Raw genomic sequence first — 12,244 nt, forward strand, 5'->3', positions numbered from 1 at the left:
GTGGGGAAGATGGATTGCAAAGTAGCAACACATACGACATACCCGATATTCTTCCTGATGAGGTAGAACATGCATTGAAGAAAATGAAGAATCGGAAAGCCCCGGGGGAAGATGAAGTTACTGTAGAGTTGTTAAAATTGGGAGGAAGAGACATAACGCGAAAACTGGCAAGGCTCTTCACAAAGTGAAGAGCCTTGCGATGCCTAAGCAGTGGAATAATGCAATCATAGTTTTGCTGCATAAGAAAGGAGATAAATCAGAAATTGGAAATTATAGACCAATTAGCTTGTTATCCCACATCTACAAGTTGTTCACAAGGGTCATTACTAACAGATTAGAAAGAATACTTGATGAGAATCAACCGAAAGAGCAAGCTGGCTTTAGGACAGGATTCTCAACTATGGATCACCTTCACGTAATATCACAGCTAATGGAGAAAGCAAATGAATATAAAACACCATTATGCCTGGCATTTGTGGATTATGAAAAGGCATTTGACTCCATACAGCATAAGGCAATGTTTCGGGCACTGGAAAGACAAGGCATAGATACTCCATATATTATGATTTTGAAGAAAATATATGAGAGTGCTACATCCTTTATTAGACTAGACAAAGACAGTAGCAAATTTAAAATCGAGAAAGGAGTTTGACAAGGAGACACAATATCTCCGAAGCTGTTTACTGCTGCCCTTGAGGAAGCTTTCAGAAGATTAGACTGGTCGCAGAAAGGAGTCAATGTGAACGGAGAGTACCTGAACCATTTACGATTTGCAGATGACATTGTGGTCATAAGCCACGATCCCAAAGAATTAGAGGAAAATCTTAATCAGTTATGCACAGTTAGTAAGGATTTTGGACTAAAGATGAATATGGCTAAAACAAAAGTAATGATGAACAAGTATGCCACGGAAAGCGAAATAATGATTGAAGGAGCAGTAATTGAAAAGGTGGAGTTATATACTTATCTGGGACAAGTTATTAGCTGTAATAATGATAAATGGCTGGAAGTCAAGAGAAGAATAAATTTTGGATGGATAGCATTCAGGAAATATAGTCACATACTGAAGAGCAATATCCCAGTTTGTCTGAAACGTAAAATAATGAATCAATGTATACTCCCCACCATGACTTATGGAAGTGAAACTTGGGCGCTCACCAAAAGAATGGAAGAGAAGCTAAGAACTACACAGCGAAGAATGGAATGAATTATATTGGGAATCAGACTGTTAGATAAGAAGAGAAACACATGGATTAGGCAGCAAACTCAAGTAAAGGACATTCTTATCAAAACTAAAGAACTAAAATGGTCTTGGGCAGGACACATAGCTCGAAGACATGATGACAGATGGACTAAGAAAATAACAGAATGGTACCCAAGAGGAGCTAGAAGAAAACCTGGAAGATAAAGGCGGAGATGGATAGATGAAATTCATGAGTTTTTGAGTAGTAAATGGATGGCCAGTGCTCAAAACAGAAGGAACTGGAAAGTTGCTGGAGAGGCCTTCATCCTGCAGTGGATTGAAAATGGCTGATGATGATGATGATGAACTTACCAATAACTGATGCTCTGAATAAATGTGTGAAATATATTAATTTTTTTTTTAATTTTGTTTCACAATTTTGTCAGTATATCTCACCACACTGACTTCAAAGAGATCCCTAACTGAAGTTTGGAATTTTTGGGGATGCTCTGAATTCCATATGTCCAAAAAATTTGTATTTATGCTATCGGTTTGCCACCCCCGGTATAGGGAAATCCACATTTTCTGGATTAGCGATCAGTGACTGGGATGAACCTTTTACAGTTCATAAGTGCTGTGTATCCCTTTGAGATGGTAGTGCTTGTGAGTTCCTGAGCAGTTCTGGCTCATTCACTGGTGGGTCTGAGCATACATCTTATTAGATGGACTGAAAGTGAATGTTGTTTTCTTTTTATTAATATTTTATTTTGAATGTTAGGTGTCCTGGTGCATTGGAGCAGAATTGCTCTTTGTCAATTCAATCTTAACTGTCACAGGAATTTGTTGTATGTTTTCTTTTTTATAAGTTTTAGTAATATTATCACATTATACCTATTGTAGAATCATTTGCCAAATGTATTCACCATCATCATTGCATTGAATTCATTCTGTCAAGTTGGATAATTAAATAGGATCTTTTGCACACATCTATAAAAATCTTAATATTGGTTTTAATAGGCCTTTATTTTAAATTATACCTTAGGTGTGGATATAGGTCTGAAGCCTGTCATTTCTGGATCACGTTAATCGTTTCTAGACCATGTCTATATTAAACTATTGTATGAGCTACATTTTAATGACCGGTCATAAAAAAAAAATGCTACACGATAAAAAAAAAAAGAAGAGATTTCTTGGTATTTTTGGATTAACTTGAAGTTGCTCTGAACAAAAGAGGAAATTATTATTATTTGCCATATGGTGCAAGGAAGCTGAGGCTTATGCTGCATTAGCCAAAAAAAAAAAAAAAATTTTTTTTGGCTGATGAAAGATTTTTTCACAAAAAAATCTTTCAAAAATGTACCCCTGGTACATTTTTGAAATATTGTTGTGTGAGTTTGACTGTCAGCCAGATATTTTATTTTGATGTAGAGCAATAAAATATAAACTTTGTTGAATCACTTCATTATTCTAGCACAAATAATGATACAGCGCTAAAATAATGGTAATTAAATGCAATAAGCAGAAAAAAATATGGGATACCTCATTTTGACTACAGGAGATGCAATGTAAGCAATTCTTGTATGTTTATATAAATTTGTACAGTGGAGTATATGAAAGACTGCATAATAATCTCACTGATTTTTGGTGATAAAATGCACCACCATTTCCATACACTCTCTTCCTTTTGAATAAGGCTGGAAAGTTATTGCTTCTTGAATGATATTCCCTCAACATGATTTACCAGAATTAATGTTTTAGAGATTCATCTAATCTCCAAGATATGGTCAAACGCAGTGTATGTGGTGCTAATGTCAGCAAGTGTCATTTTGTGATTCCAAAAGATTAAATGGTATGAAGAAGAAAAGGTTGGTCATCCACTATTCAACTTTGGTGATGAGAAGCAACCACTTTTTAGCAGCTATCTGTTCTGAAAAGCAGTTTAAGTTTTTCAGAACAGATAGCTGAATAACATACAAGAAGAACTTAAGTTCTCTGCTGCTATGGTAAGATGTGTATTAGTCTTTACCAAAAAGGGCTCTGTGCCTACTGATAAATGGTTCATGTTTTACTTATTGTTACTGTTATGACATGCGATCAGTACTAAAGTGCTGTGACTGGGTTTATGAACATTAGCATTAGCAGAGGCATATGATGCAAGAAAGCAAAAAAAAAACCCCTTCACATTTCATCCAGCCATTCACTCCAAAAGTTTGTCCAGCTCTTCCTTGAATTTATTTAAGCTATCAGTTCCTAAAAACCAAATAAAACTACAGATGGAAGTTTCTTCCAGCAATCAGCCACCTGCTGGCTAAAGAAAAATTTCTGCACATCTGTTCCACAACTGTCTTTCCTCAATTTGAAAATATGCCCCCCTCGGATGTATAATCTGAGCAAGAGGAAGAAGCCCATCAGCATTGAGCTTGCTCAAACCATTCAGGGCCTTACACACCTCGATTAGATCACCTTGCAGGTGCCTAGTCTCCAGATGCTGCAATTTGCAGAACTTCAAACCTTTCTTGGTAAGAGCAGCCCTTTGTTCTCCTCACCAATCTCATGGCCCTGATGCCATATTCTTTTCACAGAGGAGCCTCCGTAGCCAGGTGGGAAGGAGCAGCAGTGCGTAGCACACGCTTCTTGATTAGACCGGGGTTCGAGCCCGTCACCACCAAATACGAGGATGCGGAAAGGTCAGGGAATGACCACCGCATATTCCCGGAGCAATATGGCCTTAGTTGCTAATGTTCCTAAAAACCAAATAAAACAAACAAACAAACAAATCTTTTCACAGCAAGTTAAAGTGAGTCCTTATGTTAAAGAAACTTGGAACCTGATGCAGCCTTCCACTTGTGTAGGAATAACATCAGTTTGATGGAGGTGGACTGATGATCATAGATGGCATCAGTGTCACCATTCATGTTGACTTCATCTTCAGTGTATTGGTCTTGGCGCATTATAGCCTTAGTAGCTAATGCGCCAATAAAACCCAAACCCAAACCCAATCTTCAGTGTATCACAGACAGGTCACACATTAGATTCTGAGACTGGGTCTAACTGGTCTCAGATTTCCCTTCTAACAAATAAGGTTATCTTCTAAGGTTATCTCTTTCATAACCTTATTAAATTGATACACAAAGGTGTGAAATATGAATTGTAGCATCAGAACACTACTATGTGCTACAGCAATCGAAAAAGATTTATTTCATAGATGGATAAAAAAATAAATACTATATCCCCCCAGGGCACAAAGAGTTGGCAGTTGAATAAGGAAACTATTCAGCATGTGAACTACTATTTTTGCTCTGTGACCTTAACTGAATTGACCTAAATTCTGATAATTGAGTTGCTGAATTTAATAAATGCTGATAATTGATTTAGTGAATTGATTAAATAATTAATTTAGAATTTAGTTATATTATTTTATGTTCTTGTTTGCATTTTATATTCCCTTAGTATAGTTCAAAATTTATTCTCTTATTCTTTTTTTAATGAAATAGAATAAGAGTGTCTTCTTATTCTATTTTATTTTACTTCCGTAATATTGTGAAACATTGCATAAACTGTGACAATTGATATATATGGATATATCAATTTATGTTTGTAAGTCACTCCTGGCACATCCAAAGAACAATTTGCTGATAAGGACTTAAACCATACATTGTTTGAAAATCTGAAACTAAGTGATATGAATAATTCTCATTGTATATTTCCTGTAACAATGTTTACTAATATTGCATTTTAGCATTGATCCAGTGTAACAAATAGCATTTTAGATTTTTTTATCAAAATCTTCTGTGTTTGAAATATTGCCTAACATGTAGTAAGTGAACATAATACAAGTAGTGAATTCTATTTACTATTGCAGGATGTGCTGTCTATACAGGAAAAGATACAAAACTAGTTAAAAACTTGAGGTTAACTTCAAATAAATTCTCTACTGTTGAGAGGTAATTCATGAATTATTAAAATGTGTAGGTAATTTTAATTATTTTATCAAACTAATTCTGTTTGATAAAACTTTTCATGTAAGAGGTTAAGTTACTCTTTGTTTAATTGATAACATTTTTATTTCATGGTGCTCAAACTATAAGATATGATTATTTGTATCAGATGTGGACAAGGTAAGTAAGATATTCTAGATGTATCTGTATTGCAAAAACTTTATTGTTTGTATTATTTTGCCCATGGAGAACTACTTTCTCTTCTTCTTTTTATTAGCAATACCTATTTAATACCTCGTGGGGCCACTTGTGCCCATATTATAGTCCGTACATGTCTTGGAATGGAGGATGCCTACCCAAGTGTTGCAAAATTGCATTACTGGACACAGAGAGCCTCTCATGTATTCCACAACACATGAGAGGCAAGCGATGCTGGAAAGCAAGCTTATATAGCATCAGCCCGGGGGGGGGGGGAACCCCAGAGTTTATCCATCCATACCTTCCAAAAATTTGTGTAGTGTTCCATTGAATTTAGTCAACCCATCCACTTTCAGAACAACAGTTGGGAGCCTGTTCCAACAATCAGCCACCTGCTGGCTGAAGGTAAACTTACTCGCATCTATCCTGCAACCACTTTCCTCAACTTGAATTTATACCCACTCATGTGTAGCAAGTGAAAGAATACCACTAACATTCAGCTCACTCAGCCCATTCAAGTCTTTAAACACCTCAATCAGATCTCCCCGCAGGTGCCTGGTGTTGACGCTCTGCAATTTGCAGAACTGAAGCCTTTCTAGGTAAGAGCACCCTTTTGTTTCCATCAACAATCTGGTTGCCCTTTTCTGTACTTGTTCCAGCAGCTCTACATCCTTCCTAAAATGAGGCTCCAGACCTGTAAACAGTACTCAAGGTGTGGCCCTTGAGTACTATAACTAACCACACCTTGAGTACTGTAAACAGTACTGAAGGTGTGGTTAGTTACCCTAACACAGCTTATGTATTTATTTGTTTCATGCTAACTCCATGTGTGACACCATGTCTCTGATATCCCAACATATTGTTGGGATATCAGAGACATGGTGTCACACAGACATAAGTGCAGAACTGGAATTTGTGGAGTACAATGTGTGTACAGAAAGGATAGACAGGACAGGAAGGGAGGAGGAGTTATGCTGTTAGTTAAGAAACACATAAAATCTAAGGAAGTGCATCCAATTGATGTGGGTGGACAATGCAATATTGAATCTGTTTGGTGTGACATAAGCACTGGGAAAGGAAAAATGAGAGTAGGTGTGTGTTATAGGCCTAATGAATCTGATGAGCAATTTTGCAGAGAAATAGAGTGGGCCAGTAAATTAGAGTGTCTTATAATGGGGGATTTTAATTTCCCGGATATTGACGGCAATTTGTGGATTGGTCACTCACACACTAGCAAGGCTTTTGTGGATTTGTTCGATGATTATTTTCTACAGCAACATGTTTGGGAGGCAACTAGAGGGAGTAATACTCTTGATCTGATTATCAGTAGTGATTCTTCATGCATCAAGAATCTGCAGATAAAGGAACCACTAGATGGCAGTGATCACAGTGTGCTGAAGTGGGATTTACTCAAAGAGGTAACTGCCATCAAAGGTAACTGCCATCAAGGGAAGGGTTTTTGCTTTCATAAAGGTGACTACGGTGGTCTGAGACAGTATTTAAATTCTATATGGTGGAACCAATGTTACTATATGTTGATAATGTTACCAACAGCAAATTCAAAATGGTAAGCAATCAAAGAATTAAAATCTTGGAAGCTACTAGGATTTTCATACCAAAAAAGAAATATTGTTCAAGATTTAGGCCTAAATGTATGTCAGATGAACTAATTAGACATGTTTGTTGTTATTTGGTTTTTAGGAACATTAGCAACTAAGGCAATATTGCTCCGGGATATGCAGTGGTCATTCCCATAATCTTTCCGCATCCTCCATATTTGGTGGTGACGGGCTCGAACCCCAGTCAATTAGACATGTGACAGAGAAGAAAAATGCATGGGATACATATAAATTAACGTCAGACACACAGGAGCTTATGATAGATATAAGCTGGTCTGTAACTAAGTTACAAAGGAGGTTAGGAAGGTGAAGGCAGATTACGAGAAATCTTTAGCAAAGGATGCAAAGAAAAACAGCAAAGAGTTTATTTATGTAAACTAGAAGGAAGGGAATGAATCAGATTGGTCCACTTGATATCGATGGTTAACTGTTGATGATCCTGCTCAGGTAGCTAAAAAACTAAATGAATATTTTGCATTGACATTCACACATGAGGAGTTATTCAGGGAGGGGAATGCCAGAGGTGTATTCAACTCTGGCAGTAAGCTAGATAATCTTGTAATGAGAGTGAAGTGGAGAAGAAATTGTTGAAGATTAACACAAGAAAGGCACCTGGGGTGGATGGGATCTATCCAGTTATATTAAAGGAGGTGGCAAAGGAAGTAAGCAAACCCTTAGACATAATTAGACAGATTTCCTGTCCACAGGGGAGGTATCCATGGGCTGGAGATGTGCAAATGTGACTCCAATCCACAAAGGAGGGTCAAAGGGAGACACAGGTAATTATAGACCTGTTAGTTTAACTTCTATTCCAGGGAAATGAATGGAGTTACTGGTTAAAGAAGCATTGCAGGATCATCTAGACGAGATTTCAATTATAGCTCGGGCACAGCATGGGTTTCTTAAGGGGAAGACTTGTCTGACTAATTTGATTGGATACTATGATGTAGTCGCAAAGGAACTGGATGCAAAGAATAACTTTGCTATCATATATTTCAATCTTAGCAAAGCGTTTGATACTGTTGCACATGGAAGACTGCTGCACAAATTGGTGCAGTGTGGCATTGGAGGCAAATTGCTGCTATGGATAAAGGGATGGTTGAGTGGGAGAAGACAGAGTGGTAATCAATGGACACTGCTCTTCGTGGACTAATTTTTTCAGTGGAGTCCCTCAGGGTTCAGTGTTGGGTCCATTGTTGTTTTCTGTATTTATAAATGATATTGATGATGGTATATTGCTCCTTAAAGTTCTTCAAACAGAGAAGTTTTTCCTGATTTATTTTCTGCTTTATTAGTTTAAATTGTCATATTAACTTATTTTCTAGAGTAGCTTTATATTCCTAGTTATGATACTTAGTTTAAAGTTTAACTTAGACAGAGATTTCGTAGATATTACTTAGTATCGGTAACGGTATCAAATCCACGTGTCACAAATTGAACGAGAGGTCTTTTAACCAAATTTAGTCGATTTATTAACCAATTGTTATATCAAATTATCTTCTATAAGTAGATTATAGACCTAGTCAGGATCCTTAGTTTATTCTAAATTGAGATAGCGAGATTTCGAAGCTAATCAATACTTACGAGTCCGTAGAAATACCGTTTGTGAATTCCCGCCATTTTTACACGATGGCATAAGCTTAGTGTAGTATACTGCATAATATAATATTGTCAATTAATCAGTAAATCTATTAATCTTGATAAACTTTGTCAATTAAATTGTATTTTTAACTCTATAAATATATATAACGACTTAATCGTAACAAATAATTAATACATAACTATAGTGGTACACGTGATACGGAAGTTGTATAAAGGGAACACTAGATACCGAAAAAAAAAAAAAAAATATATATATATATATATATAACATAACTGTTTTGGGATATAACTTAAGGATTTAATTTTTGTTTTAAATTTTATTGAATTAAATTGGAATCATGACTCTGACCAGAGCAGCAAAGCAAAAGGCTCAAGCTACTGGGAGTGCTGTGGTTCAGGGGAGAACTGAGGGGGGCAGTTGCCCTCTGAATCACAGTCTATTAAAATGCACTGTTTGCTTGATGTTTGCGGAGCAGTCGGGTACGGGACATGATACTGCCAAGGGGGATGTCTTTGTGTGTGCACGATGTAAGGAGTGCAAGGAAATCAGGAGACAACTCAGCGTTGTTATGGGCCTTTATGAGAGCTTGAAGGACAGGGTGGATGCCCTCGAAGGAAATAAATTGAGGGGCCCATCAAGCTCTCAGCTGCCCACATCAACGCCAGAGCTTGCACTTGGTCATCAGGCAACACAGGGGCAGCCCCCTAGGCAGAATGCGCTGGTCCCACAGGAACTAGTAGTTGTTGGTGACTCTATTGTCAGGGAAACGGGGAACATGCTTTGTAAAAAGGATAGGTGGAATAGGACCAGGGTATGTCTGCCAGGGGCAAAGGTTGATGACGTTGTAGAGCGGATATCATCTTTTAAGGGCACAAAAGGTGATATAGTTGTACACGTTGGCACTAATGATATTAAGAGTAGGAGACCGGTGGAATTACTTAGCAAGTACAGGTCACTGTTGAAAAAAAGCCGTGAATTAGGGTTGAACTTGAAAGTGTCTGAAATTCTGCCCAGACACGATAGGAGGGAGTATATGATGAGAGCCTTGTCGATCAATTCGGCCCTGGAGGGATTGTGCAAGGCTCAAGGGGTAGAATTTTTTTCAGCCTGGACTGTACTTGTTAACAGGAGAGATTGCTTCTACAGGGATGGGATACACTTAAATAGAAAGGGTGCAAGAATTTTTGCTGATGCTGTCGAGGCAGTGTTAGGTGGGTCGGAAAACTGCTAGTTGGGGGGGATACAAGGACTAATAGATTAACAGTAGCCACTGGCAGAGGTAGAAGGGATTCTTGCACTGCTTCTATTCAAATGAGCAGAAGTCTGAAAAACAAGATGCAGGATATTTGAGAGACTGCTGGTAGTCATTGCGTTACAAGTAAACACATGGGTTGTGTTAGGGTAGCTAAGAATAGAAACAGGTGCATGTATACCTGCGTGTACACCAATGCTAGGAGTTTGGTAAATAAATTTGATGAATTTGAGGTATTGTTCAAAACATCAAAGGCAGATATTGTTGGGATATCAGAGACGTGGTGTCACACAGATATAAGTAATGCGGAACTGGAATTTGGGGAATACAATGTATATAGAAAGGATAGACAGGACAGGAGGGGAGGAGGGGTTATGCTATTAATTAAGAAACACATAAAGTCAAAGGAAGTGAAGCCAGTTGACATCGATGGACAGAGCAGTGTCGAGTCAGTTTGGTGTGACATAAGCATAGGGAAATCAAAATTGAGAGTAGGAGTGTGCTATAGGCCTAATGACTCTGATGAGTATAATAATATATTGTACAGGGAAATAGAGTGGGCCAGTAAATCAGAGAGTCTTATAATGGGGGATTTTAATTTCCCATATATTGACTGGAATTTGTGGGTTGGTCACTCGCACACTAGCAAGGCTTTTGTGGATTTATTGGATGATTGTTTTCTACATCAGCATGTTCGTGAGGCAACAAGAGGGAGCAATACTCTTGATCTGATTATCAGTAGTGATTCTTCATGCATTAAGAACCTGCAGATAAATGAACCACTAGGTGGCAGTGATCACAGTGTGTTGAAGTGGGATTTACTCAAGGAGGTAACTACCATCAGAGGTAAAGGGAAGGGTTTTTGTTTTCGTAAAGGCGACTATGATGGTCTGAGACAGTATTTAAATTCTATACAGTGGGACCAACTGATGATGTTACCAACAGCAAACTCAAAATGGGAAGCATTCAAGGAACTAATCTTGGTGGCTACCAGGCTTTACATACCAACTAAGAAATATTGTTCAAGGTTTAGGCCTAAATGGTTGTCAGATGGACTAATGAGACATGTGGCAGAGAAGAAAAATGCATGGGATACATACAAATTAATGGGTGACATGGAAGCCTATGATAGATATAAGTTGGTCTGTAACCAAGTCACAAAGGAGATTAGGCATGCAAAGGCAGACTACGAAAAATCCTTGGCAAAGGATGCAAAGAAAAACAGAAAGGAGTTCTTTACATACTTGAACTCGAGAAGGAAAGGGATGAATCAGATTGGTCCACTGGATATTGATGGTTCAACAGTTGAGGATCCTGCTCAGGTGGCTAACAATCTAAACGAGTATTTTGCATCTACATTCACGCATGAGGAGTTATTCAGGAAGGAGAATGATGTAGGTAAAGTAAACATTGGCAGTGAGCTGGATGATTTTGTAATAACTGAGAGGAAAGTGGAGGAGAGATTGTTGAGGATAAACATAAAAAAGGCACCTGGGGTGGATGGGATCTATCCAGTTATATTAAAGGAGGCAGCAAAGGAAGTATGCAAACCCCTAGCCATAATTATGAGAGCTTCTTTGGACTCAGGGGAGGTACCCATAGACTGGAGATGTGCAAATGTAACCCCAATTCACAAAGGAGGATCAAAGGCTGACACAAGTAATTATAGACCTGTTAGTTTAACTTCTGTTCCAGGTAAATTAATGGAGGCACTGGTTAAAGAAGCACTGCAGGATCATCTAGACAAGAATTCAGTTATAGCTCAGACGCAGCATGGTTTTGTTAAGGGCAGGTCTTGCCTGACCAATTTGATTGGATACTATGATGTAGTCACAAAAGAACTGGATGCAGGGAATAACTTTGATATTATATATTTGGATCTTAGAAAGGCTTTTGATACTGTTGCACATGGAAGACTGCTGCACAAATTGGAGCAGTGTGGCATGGGAGGCAAATTGCTGCTATGGATAAGGGGATGGTTGAGTGGCAGAAGACAGAGAGTGGTAATCAATGGACACTGCTCAACGTGGACTAATGTTATTAGTGGAGTTCCTCAAGGTTCAGTGTTGGGTCCATTGTTGTTTTCGGTGTTTATGAATGATATTGATGATGGGATATCAAGTTTAATGTCTAAGTTCGCAGATGATACAAAGTTGGCAGGGTCGTTAAGGACACTACTGACGCTATGCTGCTGCAACAGGATCTGGAAAGGTTGAACAGATGGGCTGAGAGGTGGCAAATGAAGTTTAACATTGACAAATGTAAAGTACTACATATGGGTAACAGTAACCCCAGAGCAATGTATCAACTCTGCGGTACTACACTGACAGTGGTGGAGAATGAAAAGGACCTGGGGGTAATTGTGCAGGCAGATATGAAGTTCTCTGAGCAGTGCAGACGAGCTGCAAGAGTAGCTCATGGTGTCTTGTCAATGATATACAGGAATTTTTC

At 38.2% G+C, this 12,244-nt stretch overlaps 1 protein-coding gene across 1 annotated transcript in view; it reads left to right on the top strand.

Moving 5' to 3' along the window:
- The window catches only part of LOC150091794 (phospholipid-transporting ATPase IF-like), a 438,958-nt gene that overhangs the window by 86,418 nt on the left and 340,296 nt on the right, over positions 1 to 12,244 (top strand). The window contains exon 8 of the mRNA XM_090369752.1: positions 5,046 to 5,127. Within this exon, the coding sequence (XP_090225878.1) occupies positions 5,046 to 5,127 (82 nt within the window). The remainder of the gene's footprint in view (positions 1 to 5,045; positions 5,128 to 12,244) is intronic.

The sequence above is a fragment of the Mastigoproctus giganteus genome, chromosome 1 (genome assembly GCF_048544385.1).
Source record: "Mastigoproctus giganteus isolate SK-2022 chromosome 1, ASM4854438v1, whole genome shotgun sequence".
NCBI classification, from domain to species: Eukaryota; Metazoa; Arthropoda; class Arachnida; order Uropygi; family Thelyphonidae; genus Mastigoproctus; species Mastigoproctus giganteus.